The sequence below is a fragment of the Osmerus eperlanus genome, chromosome 6, assembly GCF_963692335.1.
Source record: "Osmerus eperlanus chromosome 6, fOsmEpe2.1, whole genome shotgun sequence".
NCBI lineage: Eukaryota > Metazoa > Chordata > Actinopteri > Osmeriformes > Osmeridae > Osmerus > Osmerus eperlanus.
Genome location: NC_085023.1, coordinates 1864348 through 1882409, shown reverse-complemented (window position 1 = coordinate 1882409; position 18062 = coordinate 1864348). Strand labels below are relative to the sequence as shown.

The window sequence follows — 18062 nt, the reverse complement described above, 5'->3', positions numbered from 1 at the left end:
AACTTGGATTTGGCTCCAAATGAGTCCAGCAAATCCACACCGCCCATGTATTTGTTGTATGCACCCACAATATGAGGTCTCTCAACTTCAATGTAAGATTTGTTGGCTTTGTTCCAGCGTTGAATCTTTTGCACAGGATCAATTCCACCAAAGGATGACACAAGTGTGACTGCCCTGTTGTCATATCACTTGACAGCACATATGTTGTGGTTTGGTTGACTTGTGTTGGTTTGCTCGATGTCCTTACCATCATCATCATTAGTTGGACAATCAGTGGGTCTCTGATTCTCTTTTTCCACTTCCTCAACATTTTCAACCACCTGCTCATCATTCGAATCACTGGTGTCTGATTCCATGTCAACATCACTTTCTCCATTTTGGATAGCATCAATGACATCATGCATACTTAAGTAAACTCTCCTTGCTGGTGTCATTCTGAAATGGAAATAATAGTTAGAGTATGTTCAAGTATACCTAATTCCAATGCAAATGAATCTTATTCATGCAATACATTCCACTGAAGGCACACAATACTGTCTGGCTAGCCTAATGTGCTCTCTACTTAACATTCTAAAAGGAAGATACAACCCCCCCAGACCTTTTACATCCTCATATTGCATAACATTCACACCTGTCCCTGAAAAATGCACCATACATGCAACCCCCACATTCCAAAACATTTACACTTGTCCCTGAACAACCATCCTCCAAAGCATTCCACAAACAGTATCTGCCTTGTGCAACAAGCAGATATTTGGGAAAACAAGCAAAGTCCAAATTTAAAAAAAACAGCTGACTATATTTCACTTCTAACATAGAAATCACATTGATTTAGAAATTATCAAATCTGGTCTAAACTGAAAATTATAACAAATAACCCATTTGTAAAGTGTGAATCATCGAATACATTATATTTCTGTAAGTATTTATCCTGTATCTGAACATTCGAGAAGTGTAATGTCTCCATGTAGAGTGCAAGGTGCAATTGCTATTTTAGCTACCATTTTGACCCAACGTTGTAAAATTACAACAAAGACAAAACAAGCTGAAAATCAAATGTGATGCATGAATTCCACAATAACTTAGTATTTACATGAACTACATATTCTAGCAATCACCCAAAAAAATATTTCATGGAATTTACTTACTTTAATGTTGATATTTCCAGTCCAATGTAACAAGGAGATTCGCAATGTAACAAGGAGATTCGCTTCCAGGAAAGTTGGCTGGTGGAATGAGTTCGAGCCCTCGATCCGCCGTAGCAGATCAGTAACTGGGGAGAAGATCTGATGCTTGCTGTTCATTCCAGATAGCGCGAGAGAGCGCTCACTGGGCACAGGCTATGTAAGCGTCTTTCCTCCTCTCCGCTGTGCGGAGGTGGGAAAAAAGCTCTCAGTTCGCAGCTTTGTGCCCTGAACGCTCGGCTAATCACCTTGGGGATAAAAGCCGGGTTAGGACGCAACACTGCTCTTGTTCGATCACCTGAGATGATAAAACAATCCGCGCGTGTTGACAAAGCGCACAAGTCGCTCACTCGCTTAGCCATAGTCAAAGCAAGGAGCAGACACGTTTTGAGAGAAAGCAGACGTAAAGACAGATTGTCTATGGGCTCGAATGGTGGTCCACACAGAGCGTCTAACACCAGAGATAAATCCCATGTAGGTGTTGACGCTCTCGGAGGTGGCCTGAGCCTACACACCCCAGCCAGAAAACGCTTGACCAGCGGGTGGCTGAACAGTGTCGTTTTGGCGAACCCTTCGTGACATGCCGAAATGGCAGCTGCGTGAACACGAACCGTGCTCTTGTCAAACAACGATTGTAAGAAACACAAGAACATTTCGACCAGACATGAGACCGGGTCAAGGTTCTGTTTTCCACACCATTGCATAAAGGCTCGCCAGCGCGACGCATACCCTCTAGCAGTAGATTGTGCGCGCGCACTCTAAATGGTCTGAATGACAGCATCAGACAGACCCCTGCGCTCTAAGAGTTCCCTCTCAGTAGCCAAGCCATAAGTGGGCCTCCGATCACTGGAGGGCTCTTCACCAGGCCTCCGGCCTGAGAGAGCGCATCCGTCTGATGAGGTATGGGCCAAGGCCCGCCCACCAGCATCCCCATCATCATCTTCATCATCATCATCTCTGGGAACCATGGGGCTCCGGGGCGATCGGGGGCTATCAGAATGACCGACAGCCCGTCCGACCTCACCCGAGCCAGCAAGGGGAGGATGGAGGCCAGAGGTGGAAATGCGTATAGCAGACCTCTCGGCCAGGAACGGTGCGCGAACGCATCGACTCCAAGCTGAGGTCTGTCCTGTGCGCTTAGCGAGAACCACAGAAGACACTGTGTGTCGGCTTGTGACGCAAACAGATCCACCTGTGCTCGGCCGAAACGTGCCCAGATCAGAGACACGATGGACGGCTTCAACCTCCATTCGTCCTCTCTCGGGCCGCCTCTTGACATCAGGTCCGCTCCCTCGTTGAGCAGACCAAGAATGTGCAGAGCTCTCAAGGAGCCTAGGTGCATGAAAGCCCAAGTCCACACTTCCTCCGCTAAGCGGTGAAGTGATGGAGCTGCTTCCACGCACTTGGAGAAAGTTCGAGGAGCCAGCGCGTACCCAAACGGCAGGCGCGTTTACTCGTCATTTTTCCCTTCGAAGGCAAAACGCAGAAATCTCCTGTGCTTCAGTTTGATAGGCACATGGAAATACGTGTCCTTCAGATCTATGCTGATCCCAAAGTCGTTCCGCTGTACACAAGTCAGCAAACGCTTTATCGTCAGCATGCGAAAGGGCCGTTTGGCCACACTGTCATTGAGCACCCTCAGGTCTAGAATCGGTCGCATCCCCCCGTTTTTCTTGGGAACCAAAAAATAAGGGGAGTAGAGACCCGAGTTCTCCTGATCTCTGGGGACCGGGATCACTGTCCCTTTGGTCAGCAAGCTCGTTATCTCCGTCCGGAGCGCGAGTGCTTTCAGCGGGCAGGACAAGCGTGTCTCCCTCACTCCTCTGAAAGGAGGGGGAGTCCGCATGAACTGGATGGCATAACCCTCTCTCAGTATCCTGTCTAGCCAGCTTGGCAGTGAGCATGACTCTCGCCACTCTGCATAACGCAGAGAGAGCGGGCGTGCGTTTAGCTGCGGAGCCGCAGACAGGAAACGGCCGTACTCTCGTCTGACCCCAGCCGCCGCTGTGCACCGAATCGGCGGCACAGCCCAAGGTGGGGTCGACTCAAAAGGGCTGGGGCTGCGCCCCCTGACCAAGAGAGGTCTGAGCTCTGTCTGAGCTATGAGCTTAAAGAGGTCTCACAGTGCGGTCAGAGCTCTGGGCGCACAGCAGCAGTGATGGCTCTTGTAACGTGACAACAGAGTCACACGCTGTGTCAAGGTGCACAGAGACGGGTAGCGGTCTGGCCACACGCTGTGTCAAGGTGCCCAGAGACGGGTAGCGGTCTGGCCACACGCTGTGTCAAGGTGCACAGAGACGGGTAGCGGTCTGGCCACACGCTGTGTCAAGGTGCACAGAGACGGGTAGCGGTCTGGCCACACGCTGTGTCAAGGTGCACAGAGACGGGTAGCGGTCTGGCCACACGCTGTGTCAAGGTGCACAGAGACGGGTAGCGGTCTGGCCACACGCTGTGTCAAGGTGCACAGAGACGGGTAGCGGTCTGGCCACACGCTGTGTCAAGGTGCACAGAGACGGGTAGCGGTCTGGCCACACGCTGTGTCAAGGTGCACAGAGACGGGTAGCGGTCTGGCCACACGCTTGCTAGCTGGGCCAGACTCCGCTACGAGTGCAGTGCTTAATGGTTCGGCGTAACTCGTTGAGGACAACTCGCGAACTGAAACCAACTCATTAACCCGCTCGACAACAGTACGAGTGCTCAGCTCTGTACTCGTCGAAAGCATGATTTTGTCTGCCTTCGCGATGACAGACGGGCAGTCTGCCCTGCGAGACAGCGCTGAGGAGACGGGAGGGGCGGGAGCCGGCTCTTCGTCATCCTCTGAGGCCGAGGTCAACTCGCGCCCTTTTACCTCAGAGAAGTGCGGGGGGTTGAACACAACAGGCTTGGGCAGAAAGCCTCCACAGGAGGTTCCCGCCCAGGCACGTGCACCTCAATAGCCGCCTCGAGGTGGTCCTCAATTTCTGAACTCTCCTCCTAGAAGAGCAGAGCAGAGACCACATCTTCGAGGGACTCCTCCACCTGAAAGAAGTCGTGACGCAGCCGCCTCTCCGAGACATTATGACCAATGAAAGCCGTTTACCGTCAGCTAGCCTATAAAGTCTGTGCCCTAACAGACGCTTATCATTAGTCGTTACAATCAGATATATCACGAAGATGAGCGGAAGAGGCAAAACTGGAGGCAAAGCCAGGGCTAAGGCCAAGACCAGGTCATCCCGCGCCGGGCTCCAATTCCCCGTGGGTCGTGTTCACAGGCTTCTCCGCAAGGGCAACTATGCTCAACGTGTGGGAGCTGGCGCACCCGTCTATCTGGCAGCCGTGCTCGAGTACCTCACCGCTGAGATCCTGGAGTTGGCCGGGAACGCGGCTCGTGACAACAAGAAGACTCGTATCATCCCCCGTCACCTGCAGCTGGCCGTCCGCAACGACGAGGAACTCAACAAACTTCTCGGTGGTGTTACGATCGCTCAGGGTGGAGTGCTGCCCAACATCCAGGCGGTACTTCTTCCTAAGAAGACCGAGAAGGCCGTCAAGGCCAAGTAAAGACTAAACCTCAGTCTCACTTTCCCCAAAGGCTCTTTTAAGAGCCACCCACTAAACTCTTCAAAAGCGCATTGTCTTACAACTCTTAAATGAAAGGTACATTACACAGAATAGGCCTTATCGCTACACTGGAACCACTTAATTAAGTTCCGCCACTAAGTAAACCTAAATGGTTTACTGTGCTTCTAAATCTGCACTAGTGATGGGAAATTCGGATCATTTTACCGATTCGGTTCTTTGAATCTCGTTCAGTAATATGAACGAATCTTTTTTCGAGTCATTCGTTCATTTAACCGGGGGGGGGGGGGGGGGGGGGGAATCACTCTGAGAGGACTCGTTACTCCCGAGTCCTTGTATGGATTCGTTCAAAATGAACGAATCGTTCACGAACGACACATCACTAATCTGCACGTCATATCTGCAAACGTTGTAGAAGCGGGTGCATCCCTTACAGAAAGTCTGGAAAAGGCTCAACAGCTTTTGGTCAATATGCACAGCAACTTTACATATTTGAATGATTGTATTTATGTACGATTTGTATTTGGTGGGAACACGCTCTCAAGTCACAAGCACGATCTTAAATGCAGAAATGAGTTGATTATTTGAAACATTCATTAATCGCCTACTTGCCCGCCACTGCGCAGCGGTGCAACGGAGGGAGGATGAGGGCGGAGCCAGAAGGTTTCAAATGTGGGCGGGAACTGACCTCCGTCCCCGTGTCCAATTGCCAACGGAGAAGGTGTCGACGGTTTGCCAATCAGTCTGCTAGGGAGAGAAGTCCAATCAGCGGACGACAAGCCGACCATATATACTTCCTTATCCTTTCTCCCAAGACTTACTTCAAACTCGTCGACAAAAAGACAAGTATCATGGCAAGAACCAAGCAGACAGCTCGTAAATCTACCGGTGGCAAAGCCCCGAGGAAGCAGCTCGCCACCAAGGCCGCTCGTAAGAGTGCGCCAGCCACCGGTGGCGTGAAGAAGCCCCATCGTTACAGGCCCGGGACTGTGGCTCTGAGAGAGATCCGTCGTTACCAGAAGTCCACCGAGCTGCTCATCCGCAAGCTGCCGTTCCAGCGCCTGGTGAGGGAAATCGCCCAGGATTTCAAGACCGACCTGCGTTTCCAGAGCTCCGCTGTGATGGCTCTGCAGGAGGCCAGCGAGGCTTACCTGGTCGGTCTGTTCGAGGACACCAACCTGTGCGCCATCCACGCCAAGAGGGTCACCATCATGCCCAAGGACATCCAGCTGGCCCGCCGCATCCGCGGAGAGCGCGCTTAGACGTCCGTGATCATGTGATCTCTAAACCCACAAAGGCTCTTTTAAGAGCCACCTCACTGTTTAAACGAATAGACAAATGTTTTCCTAGTCAAATCGTCTTACTCGTGCTGTAATGTTTTTTTTTAATAAGCAGCAGTACTCAAATATGTAGCGCTGTCTCCCCATTAGTTTTATACTGCCAAGTATAAACATACTTGACATCAAACTGAAAAATATTATAACTTCAGTGATTGTGTTCCTTTTGGTATATTTTGGGCATTAACACTATCTGGTATTTTCAGTGATTTAGATGGCTAAAAAAAAGAGGGTTACTGGCTTTCTTTTTCACAGCCAAGCGGTATTGAAAGGACCTGCAGCTTTCTACTGAAACTAGACAGACCAACAGTTGCTTTGTGGTATTGTAAGATACAAACATTGGTTTTAAATGTTTGTAATAATATAAAAGACCTTCATTTGGGGGTGGCTGTGGCTCAGGGGGTAGAGAGGGTTGTCTGTTAATCGCAAGGTTGGCGGTTCGATGCCCGACTCCTCGCAGGCCATGTGTCGAAGTATCCTTGAGCAAGACTCTGAACCCCAAGTTGCTCCCAATGGGCAGGCCGGCGCCTTGCCTTGCATGGTAGCTCGCTGCCGTCGGTATGCGTGAGTGTGAATGGGTGAATGAGAGGCAAACATTGTGAATCGCTTTGAGTACGTGAGTCAACAATGTTCCATCTCATATGTATGAAGTCAATACACGCTCACTGATTTCAAGCATGGATTTCTTTATTGGAAGTTTATAAAAGAACCAGTTTGACACATGAAAAGACAAAAGAAATGAAGAATATCAAAGAACAACAATTGGACAGGGCCACTGAGATCTGGAGACTTCATCATCATCATCACACAGGTATCTTAGGGGATACACCAGCAGTTACATACATACATTTTACATTTAGCAGACGCTCTTATCCAGAGCGACTTACAGTAAGTACAGGGACATTCTCCCCGAAGCAAGTAGGGTGAAGTGCCTTGCCCAAGGACACAACGTCATTTGGCACGGCCGGGAATCGAACTACTAGACCGCTTCCCTCACCGCTCAGCCACCTGACGCCCCATGCAGTTAGGGGGGGATAGATACAATCAGTATCATTATCATCATTAACTTGTTGTCTGTTGGAAACCCAAGCACATGACAGTCCACTTGACTCCATTCTTCTTTGTGTGAGTAAGATGCCTATGTCTCCAGTGAACCCACCTGTTGTGTTGCCACGGCGCCTCAGAGCTGGCAGTCTCCTGGTCCGGTTGTTGTGCTCACGCTCTCTGGCCCGCTCTGCTGATTGATTGGAGGACGTGTCACGCTCTCTGGCCCGCTCTGCTGACTGATTGGAGGACGTGTCACGCTCTCTGGCCCGCTCTGCTGACTGATTGGAGGACGTGTCACGCTCTCTGGCCCGCTCTGCTGACTGATTGGAGGACGTGTCACGCTCTCTGGCCCGCTCTGCTGACTGATTGGAGGACGTGTCACGCTCTCTGGCCCGCTCTGCTGACTGATTGGAGGACGTGTCACGCTCTCTGGCCCGCTCTGCTGACTGATTGGAGGACGTGTCACGCTCTCTGGCCCGCTCTGCTGACTGATTGGAGGACGTGTCACGCTCTCTGGCCCGCTCTGCTGATTGATTGGAGGACGTGTCACAGCCACAACCCTGCCGCAGGTCTTCCCCAGTGTTTTCCATACCCTTTAGTGTTTCCAGTCGGTCTCCCTGGAGGTCTGATTGTTTGTGTCTGTGAGAGGTTAGTTTGGTCCTTCTGTGTGTATGGTTGCTCCCAGTGTCAGCCCTCGTTGGGTCCTTCTGTGTGTATGGTTGCTCCCTTTGTCAGCCCTTGTTGGGTCCTTCTGTGTGTATGGTTGCTCCCTTTGTCAGCCCTTGTTGGGTCCTTCTGTGTGTACGGTTGCTCCCTTTGTCAGCCCTCGTTGGGTCGTTCTGTGTGTATGGTTGCTCCCCTTGTCAGCCCTTGTTGCATCCTTCTGTCTTTATGTGTCAGTCAGTTTCATGGTCCTCAGGTCTTGACTAAATTATTGACAGGATGTAGTCATCTGGCAGCCTCCCTCTTAAACCACGGAGATTTAGACTCTCATACTACAGGACCAAACTCTTTAGCAGTCCAAACCTCGCTCTAGTTGAAAGAAACTTGTATTAGTATCATGAATTCTCTCTACATTTCCAACATAGATAGATACGTGAAGTTACTTTGTACAATTTGGTGTTGATGGCCAGCCTCCTCCTCTCTCTGGCAGACAGCAAGGGGGGCTTCTGTTGAGGGGGACGGGGCACCGGGTAGGCATCGCCCATGGGGTCTGGGCAGGGAACAAACAACAACGTCAGCTACGACGACAACTGGACACTCCGGTGATGGCGCTCTTGTTGATTATCACCAGCAACAAGTACACACAATACTTTAGTGAACTTAATATAAAGCAACCAACTCAAATGTCAAATACTTCTATATATTTAGAGACAAGAAGTAATTATATACAGACAAGTCATCATATTGATATCTGATCTTGGTTCTGACCAATATGGAATTCAGCATTTATAAAACATGGAATCTCAATTTTGACCACAACTCAAAGTTGATAAAGAACATTCCATGTGTTACAGTTCAGTCCATGTGTTGATGAGTTTGTACTTTCAATCTGAACTCTATGAGCAGAATCAATACATTCATAGTATTTAGTGTATAGTACAGTCTCCAAACACAGAGAGAGGAGGGGGAGGGTCACCTGCTGTTCTAGTGCCTCCTGGTATGTTGGTGCCCTCCTCTCCACAGGCTCCACCCTTCCCAGGCTGGTGGTCCTGCTCTCTCTAAAGGGAGGTCCACCCTCAGCCCAGGGACCCCTGCCCTCGGCCAGGTGGTGGCCCATGTACACCCCTCTCCACCCCTCAGTCAGAGTGGAGGGATCTCTTCTGAGGGAGGCACCATACTCCTAGGGAAGAGAGAAAAAGGTTCATGCTGTGAGGAGAGATACATTCAAAAATACATTTTCACGCTACAAATGAAGAGCAATTCACAGATCAGTTTTCCTCTCACACTATCTCTGCCCCACCTGAGCCACAAGGGGGCGCAACAACTAACAAATCTAGAAATGTGCAAACTCGTTTCCTCAAATGGAAACATGTAGACACACACAAACTCATACACTTACCTTGTGCGTTTTAACATTTATTTAATTCATTTTTTACAACCACTTAGTAACATTCAAGAAATAGGGTCTAATCCATTTAGGAAAATATTGTAACATACTTCTCTGGATTGTGTTAAACTCGTAAAATTACATCAGAATTGGAGATTACTGTAAACATGAAACTTGAAACTAGGTATGTTAAAATGAACTGAAGTTTTGGTTGTCATGAACAGTAAATGAATGTACTTAAATCCAGTAGAAACATGCTGATTCAGAGGCAGGTCACAAGGCCTCATGCACCCAGCCAGCATCATCTCCTTGTCACTCCCTCTTGGCCTCAAAGACCTGAGAGCACCACAAGTCAGAGTTGTAGTCAGTGTGAACAGACTGTCTATGAACAATCATGTCCTCAGTTCTCATAACTCTCACCTGTCTTTATCTGGGTAAGTAAACACACATATAATAGAAGATATAGATAATGTAAGCTTTGTCAATGGAGAATTTATGTTGAGGAAACATAAATTGAACGTGAGATTTCACGCTGGTGCTATTGGACTATATGTTGTACTGGTCAGATGAATAGATAGTATTAGCTGTTACTGCTGAAATGTAGTTACATTACTTCTAGACAGTTTCAGTGGTTCTTACAATATCTTACTGCTTCTTTTGTGCAAACCTGTAGCATCAGAAGCTTCAGAGCTGAAGCAGAAGGCTGTCCTGATAAAAACTCCCAACAAAATGGTTCTCATTGATTGTGAATCTCAAAATGTTCCTTCGAGCTACGTGCAGTGGTACAGTCAGAAAGACGGAGAGCCTTTAAAAAGGGTCGCGATTATTGCAACCAAAGATCTGAGAACACCGGAAATGCAAAAAAAGAATACAAATTGGATCAATGAGCCTGGATTTGACCAGGTCTCAGTAGACAAAGCAGGAAATAACTACCTTCTAAAGATTGTTAATTTAAAGATAACCGACTCTGCTACCTACTACTGTGCCTACTCGGATTATCACAGTGCAGACCACATTGCACATCCTGTGACAATAACTCTCTTTACAGGCACTTTGCTACTGCTGCCAACTGTTTGGGAAATGCAGTAGGGATGAACATTTCAAGCAGAAGTGTTTATTGATTATCAGTGGGGGAAGTCCTATAGTTAGCTTCACAGGAACAGTAACCATGGTGGAAAGGGGACTTGCAAGTGTGGAGGTAGGATACTTTGTATTTATTCAGATTTGCAACAATACCTACATTCATTGACATTTTGCATGTTGCACGGTTTGGTGAGAATCTACCAATTTAAATGGAATTCTGTGGAATTACAATTCACTGCATGTGTCACAAATATCTAGCTTGTTGGTACCATAACTGGCTAAAGCAGTGTTTCTGAAAGGTTGTTGTTGTGTGTGTGTGAATGAGAGGACCCTAGGTCAATCCCTGGAATGGGAATATGAGGACGGAAGCAATATTAATGAGATGACACGTCACACATTCCCCCACTTTGTTACTGGGGAGACATTATGGTGTGTAAATGATTGCAGAGGTTTTTCTTACCACACCATCTGCTATCAGACTGTTCAGTGCATCCTCTGTCTGTCTGGAAATGATGGACCTTACCAGCTAGGTGGGTGCTAAAACCTACAAACTGCCCAGGAGAGGAACATTGTCAGAAAGTTACCAGAATATTTCACACATACAGTAGCAGGGTGGTTCCTGTAGTCTTCCTATAATGTGCCATAACGTCAGGGCTAAAGAGGAACTGTGAGAACCACAATAGATGGAGGATTGTATTTCATACTGGCTCCTTGTACAGGCTTGATTGTATGTACAGGATCTGTACCATCTACACAGAGAATGGTTCTACCTCCTACTGACTGTGAATAAGCTTCACTTGTAACGTTTCTGTTGCTTGTGGTCATTCCAGGCAGAGCTTGATTGGTCCCCACCCTCTTTCTTCATCCAGCCCGTCATCCTTGACCCTGTTTGGCCACTTCAGCAGCTACAACCAAGCTTGCCATGCAGACTTTTTGACATCATGTATGTCACTGTGGAGAACAAGGTGATGGTATTTGGCTCAGGTACAAGACTCATTGTGACAGGTAAGATCTCATTTCTGTTTTAATGCAAGTTTCTTTCTCTCAACTACAATCGTTTAAATCATAACACATACCCTTGAGTCTATTATGGTTGTTGCATTAATTAATAAATAACAATTACATTTATTTGTTCGCTATGACATTATCATAACTTTAGTGACTGGCATCTAGATAACTATTTCAACTACCATAACTGAAAGTTCAGGATTGAGCTGTTTGTCATAATAAATTGTCCATACTTTTTGAGAATGTACCTATTGTAGTATACAATCACATTGTTCTTTAAATTAAATTTCATCAATTCCTAATGAAAATGTTTACGCCCACAATTGTATTAATTTATTAGATAATGAAGTCAAATCACCGAAAGTGACCATCTACCCAGCATTTACACATCAACGCAATGGGAGGACCATCGTGCTGTGTCGGGCCAGTGACATGTTCCCAGACTTGGTGAGGTTTTCATGGAAGATGGAGAGAGAAGACGGCCGGTTGGTGGAGGTGCCTGAAGCAGAGAGAGAAGAGCTGGAGCAGAGGGAGGATGGGAGAGTGACTAGTGTGATCATCATCAAGAACCAAGAGGCTAAAACAAAAAAGTACAGCTGTACTGTAAAGCATGAAGTGTCCAATGTTGAAGACATTCCAAAAATACACAAAAAAGGTTTCTCTTCATTCCATTTATGTACCTATTTTGAAGTCTCTAAAGTTAATAAGACAAAAAATAGGCTCACCTAAAAATATTCATCCGTTCCAATTAAATGTATATTTCTTTGTTCTCAAATTACTTTCTAGCTGCACAGCTATCTGTCACAGAATTATAATAATGCTCTGGCACATCTGTCTCAGAGGAATCTTCTTTTACCACGGCTGCCTCTGCACCAACCTGTCCACCCCAGAATCATACACACGTCTCTCCTGCCGTCCACGTCCCTGATGGTAAGACACATTTACTATACCTTGTAGACTGTTTATTAATAGTCAATACATATTTATTTTGTCTGTATTTTAATAGCACATATTTTTCACATATTAATTATGCTTAGATGGATTGATGTAACTGCTATTGGCTTTTATTTCATGGTTAGTAAAAATAAAAACATGTTAGAATACTGTTCATTGAAAAATATTTTACCAGTACATTTCATGTGCTTTTGTTTCTTAATAAATCTTACTAAAAGGGTATGAAATTCATTATCACATTAATCTGTACGTCCCTTATGTTGCCTTATAGAGAAACATAATGATTTGCCTGTAAGTGTCAATGTATGGTATCGTTGGTTTATTTCCTTTCCAGAACTGTTGCAGTCCATGTGCAGTGTGAACTTGGCCTCTCTGGTTTACACTGTGATGATAGTGAAGAGCTTGGTGTACTGCTGTGGGCTCTCCCTCCTGCTGCTCCTCAGGGACAAGAAGGGAAGTCCACCCCACACCTGGAGACATGATCAGTCCACCCCACACCTGGAGACATGATCAGTCCACCCCACACCTGGAGACATGATCAGTCCACCCCACACCTGGAGACATGATCAGTCCACCCCACACCTGGAGACATGATCAGTCCACCCCACACCTGGAGACATGATCAGTCCACCCCACACATGGAGACATGATCACTGATCTCTACTGTCATTAATGTGACAATCAATTTAGAGTCTTAATTCTGTTTGTCAAAAATATTTTATGTATTTTTTTCTCTTGACATGTTATACAATAAATACAATAAAATAAATACAACATTTTACAATGAATAGTCAGTGAATATATGTGCATTAAGAGTATATACATTACAAAACTCACTTAGCATTTAAAAGTAAGACACTGGAAAATATTTGATTAACGAGAGGCCTATACGTATCTGCCTAAAAGGCTTATATTACCTGAAACAACGTAGAACAAACAGAATTCTAAAAAACAAGAAACATTTAACATCAAGCATGATGTTAAAGTTATACTTAAGACCATGAAGTATCTATCCATGCTGCTGGCTGTTAGATCCCGCTCAGCAGAATGGTGAAGAGACACTGCAGACAATGACGTCCCTATCCATGCCACTTTCTTATTTTATTTATTCATTTATTATAATTTTTTTGTACAATACATATCCGTTGAGAGCATACTGACTGGTGGCATTACAACATGGTTTGGCAACAGCACTGCCCAGGACAGGAAGACACTACAAAGAGTGGTCAAATCTGCACTGCGTATTACAAGGGCTGCATTACCATCCATTCAGGACCTTTACAGCCAGTGCTGCAGGAGAAAGGCCAAGTGGATCATTTCTGACCTTAGTCATCCCTGCCACAGTCTTTTCTCCCTCCTGCCTTCTGGAAGGCGATACAAGAGCGTAAGGTCCCGTACCAGCAGATACAGGGATAGTTTTTACCCACATGCCATGAGGATGCTGAACTGTCCTTGAAATATCTTTTTGCACAACAATTTTTATTTTTCTCTTTTTTCTGCCCTTTTTCCCCATTCTCCACTATTTCATTTATTTAATTCATTTATTCTCTAAGTTGAATGGAATTGAGCACAAAGAATTTCATTACTGATAAATGGTGTTTATGAGTATATGATAATGAACTTGAACTTAAACTTGAACTATCCAAGGGAATATTTAAATTCATCATGAAATGTAAGACTGCTTGAATACTTATATGAAAAGGTTTCTTTTTATTTCCTGAACATATGCTCTAATACTTTATAATAGTTCAGAAGTATACAGTTAATTCAGCTTTTTTAATTAACATGCCTGAGCAACAGGTGTTACCTATGCATAACTTAATTATCTTCAAACAGCTGTTTACAATTGAAGGAATATCAAAAGATAATATTTTACAATACAGAACATTTAACAACATAACAACATGTTACACAAAGGCCTGTGACATTCTTAGGTAATGCCACTAGATGTTCAAAGCAGTCTTCAGGTGATTTGTCTAAAAGGAGTCTTTGAAAGTCAGCACTTGTTTGATGTCATGTACAGTACAGTGCATACATTGTAAATAAGCCTATTAAGATATTTTATTGTACAGCTTAACAGCAATTATCATTATTATTATTATTATTATATATTTCTACATACAGGTACTCGGATTAGGAATTATTATTAGGAATTAAAATTATTTTGTAATTAATGAAACAAAAAAATAATAACCTATTTTTATGAAGGTGTCATGATCCGAAAACTTAAACTTTTCATAGTTTCCTTTACTATGGCACATTGATTTGATGGGATGCAGGTGCACAGTATGAAGATGTGGTGAATGAGTTTAGGGTTTCTAATTAAGATGTTTCCGACTGAAACATTCTGAGGCAGTTTAACCGCATCTTGATCAACAGATTTGTTATTATCATTATATAGGCACTATTTTTGTGTGTGTGAAACACTATAAGCACAGGTATGTTATGTTTACACCCATAAACGTGCTTGTGTTTAACCAAAGATGAGTGAGTGAGATTGAAAATGCGACATGAAAATGCATATGGTCTGTCAGTCAAACTGTGGTTGAACTGCCTCACCATGTTTCCAGGAAGCCACGTCTAATAAACTATTGCAGTGAAATGACAGGCTGTGTTCTATACACGACACATTGTTGCAAATTATATACATTTAGAATCTTAATTATTTTTAAAATACTGTATTATTAAGTAGTGTCTGAACGCTGCTCTAAAAAAAGCAGTTTACTCTCAATAATTAAGAGCCATGTAAAGGATCTGTTTCTATTATTTTAGATATTTTTATGTTAGACATTCTTGAATTACAGTTATTAAAGTAAAATAATACACATGGAGTGGATCACATAATGTCTTGAAACAACGTGTCCATTAAACATTGATATGCTTCGGAAATTGCACTTTTGCATATAGGCTGTTTGTCGTCTTATTTGTTGAAATATATCCATCATTAGATGTAAAGAATTTCGAAACGTCATCAAATATTTTCATAGAATTTCATAATGCAATTTAAATTGAAAGCCTAAATGATCAACAATTCAACGTTACATAATTCGATCACAATTATAATAGTACAATTCGAATCAACACAAATATAGAACGGCCATTGGATAAATAGTTTAGATACATTTGACAAATATAGGCCTATTTCAGTCGAAGAAAATTAATTCCATGTTCATGGCTCAAAGTAAAATGTACATCAGGCCTCAGTAAACACCAACGGGTATCGAGTAGAGAGGTTTCAGAGAGGTTTTTTGATTTATTCACAATACCACTTCAAATATTACAATAATAATACAGTTGGGGTACAAGACCAATTGGGTAGAGTGAAAGGGTCCCCCAAAGAAGCTAGGAAAGCTTATAGGAGGGGGCCGATGATTCATGTAAGGGTAGTGGTACAGACTATAGGATACACAATACCACAGATGACGCACAAGTACATGCATAACATACATAACATGGTACAGACTATAGGATACACAATACCACAGATGACGCACAAGTACATGCATAACATACATAACATGGTACAGACTATAGGATACACAATACCACAGATGACGCACAAGTACATGCATAACATACATAACATGGTACAGACTATAGGATACACAATACCACAGATGACGCACAAGTACATGCATAACATACATAACATGGTACAGACTATAGGATACACAATACCACAGATGACGCACAAGTACATGCATAACATACATAACATGGTACAGACTATAGGATACACAATACCACAGATGACGCACAAGTACATGCATAACATACATAACATGGTACAGACTATAGGATACACAATACCACAGATGACGCACAAGTACATACATAACATAACATTACATACCTTCAACAAGAATAGAACAAGAATGCATCAGATTATTATCTATGAGACCTGTCAGTTTTCGCAGTGTTGTAAAGGCTTTGGAATTACAAAATTCAATCTAAAATAAAACAGGTAAAATCATTTGTAATCTTTAATCTCATTCTAATTGCATGATTGAATTAAATGTGTTTCTCTCTGGCACACATTAGTCAGATGAAACACAGGTGCTGCTCACACTGTTGTTTGAAACCGTGAAGACGGAAGATGTGGTAAACGTGTTTATGGTTTCTAATAAACGCTGACAAGTTACTTACAGGAAACACAGTGAGGCCGTTTAACCAAAGTTTAAATTAAATCTATCGTAGAGATGATTTTCAAAGGATGATGATTAGGCTACGATAATTATGATGGTGCTAGTTTTTCAAATCAAACTGTGACAACTTTTGACAACTACCCATCTATCACATCACAAAGTGTATTCTAAATCATCCTTCCTTATGAATACACATTTAGAAACATGACTGTTCATACATTTTCCAAATCCATAAATAGTGTGGAAGCTACTACAAAAAGGTGACATCTTTGCATTCACAAGGAAGCTTAAACAGCACTTAATCGTATATATGTATATCTATATGATATAGTCATGAATAATACCTCATTTATTTAACTTTAATGTTAAATGTGTTATCAGTTTATATCTAAACTTGCAAATAATATCTATCCAAAACAAATTCATATTGAGTTTAATGTTGACTTCAATGGCCTAATGCACGTGGACACTGCATCAATGATATTGATTACACCTTAGCAATTTAACTGCATGTTCTTACCATAAAATCATTGCAACATGTAATTTAATAGTAGTTTCTCGTCAGTGTAGTGAATAAACCACTAACAACTCGCTGTAAATTATATTATTGATGCTTGCTTTCCTACCGGTACACTTTTGCACTTTTGAGGTTCATGTTGTTGTTTAATTTGTAATTTGTTTAACTACATGCTCTTACGTTTCTTCCTATTGGCACTTATTTGCTTTTCACAATGTATGTTCATGTTTTGGCTACCCGCAATGTTTTGGGGCTATCTCGTTCATGATCATTGAACTATGCACTTTTGTAAAGCTCTTTCTTGGAAGTCGCTTTGGATAAAAGCGTCTGCTAAATGAATAAATGTAAATGTAAACAACACTGTGCAATATTACCATCTTGTGGATGAAACACAGATGACACATGCAGTTCTGGTAATTACCTTTGAACACAAACCTTTTGTTTGTAAAATTGTATTCCCCATCATAATTATGTCCCTGCCTGTCCAATCATTGTTTTATGGTTGAGGTTCTATTTGTAGTTTTTTTCTGTGTTTAAATTGTAGTTCTCTTGCTTATCCTATCCTTTCCAAACATATCTTCACTGTACAGACAGTATACTTAATATTCTTAATTTGTGAAAATATAACAATTAGATTACAGGAAGATTATTGTTACAAATAATTCTAATAATATTTTTGTGGAAGTCAATTCTGAGATGTTGTTGACTGAAACATGGTAAGGCATTGCAATCATTTTAATTGAATTAATATTCATTGTACATATGAGTGTTCTTCCCACACACTTACTTTTAGTATGATGACATTGTATGTATCTGTCCCAGAAGTTTATAATTAACATAACGTTTGATAGCTTTTTATATCTAAACATATTACGCTTTTTATGAATACAATTATACATAGTATAAATTGCATTTTGAAAGGCAGAGTATCTGCCGCCCTTTCAAGTAATGTCACAAGATGAAATAAAATAAATACAAACTACCTTAAAAGAAGAACAACATCATAGTATTAAACTTATTGAATTAAATTGTCCAAACACTTTTGCTTGCTTAAAATAGGAAGATGAAACACAAAGTAATTTTTATTATAAGTTTGTAAAACACATACATATTGAAACAAACACAAATAAAAGGTCAAATTCTTAACTTCTGCTCCATGTTCATGTTTTAATCATGTTT

At 43.0% G+C, this 18062-nt stretch overlaps 2 protein-coding genes and 1 long non-coding RNA gene across 3 annotated transcripts in view; all 3 read left to right on the top strand.

The window, feature by feature from the left end:
• Positions 1 to 18062, top strand: part of LOC134021879 (uncharacterized) — a 317808-nt gene that overhangs the window by 171168 nt on the left and 128578 nt on the right. The gene's annotated exons all lie outside the window — the stretch shown is intronic.
• Positions 4338 to 6004, top strand: LOC134021849 (histone H2A-like). Its single transcript, XM_062462923.1, has 2 exons — positions 4338 to 4706; positions 5678 to 6004. The coding sequence occupies exons 1-2, from the start codon at positions 4338 to 4340 to the stop codon at positions 6002 to 6004; spliced, it is 696 nt and encodes a 231-aa protein (XP_062318907.1).
• Positions 9549 to 12985, top strand: LOC134021851 (uncharacterized). The gene is made up of 5 exons (XM_062462926.1): positions 9549 to 9610; positions 11090 to 11264; positions 11608 to 11922; positions 12108 to 12197; positions 12556 to 12985. The coding sequence occupies exons 2-5, from the start codon at positions 11201 to 11203 to the stop codon at positions 12729 to 12731; spliced, it is 645 nt and encodes a 214-aa protein (XP_062318910.1). The 5' UTR covers positions 9549 to 9610; positions 11090 to 11200; the 3' UTR covers positions 12732 to 12985.

Bases quoted from the DNA above. Each gene is read 5' to 3' on its own strand.
- LOC134021851 (XM_062462926.1), top strand. From the start codon at position 11,201: ATGTATGTCACTGTGGAGAACAAGGTGATGGTATTTGGCTCAGGTACA. The intron at 11,923-12,107 runs GTTTCTCTTCAT...CATCTGTCTCAG, and splicing joins TCCAAAAATACACAAAAAAG to AGGAATCTTCTTTTACCACG. The intron at 12,198-12,555 runs GTAAGACACATT...TTTCCTTTCCAG, and splicing joins TGCCGTCCACGTCCCTGATG to AACTGTTGCAGTCCATGTGC.
- LOC134021849 (XM_062462923.1), top strand. From the start codon at position 4,338: ATGAGCGGAAGAGGCAAAACTGGAGGCAAAGCCAGGGCTAAGGCCAAG. The intron at 4,707-5,677 runs GCCGTCAAGGCC...GCCGCTCGTAAG, and splicing joins TTCCTAAGAAGACCGAGAAG to AGTGCGCCAGCCACCGGTGG.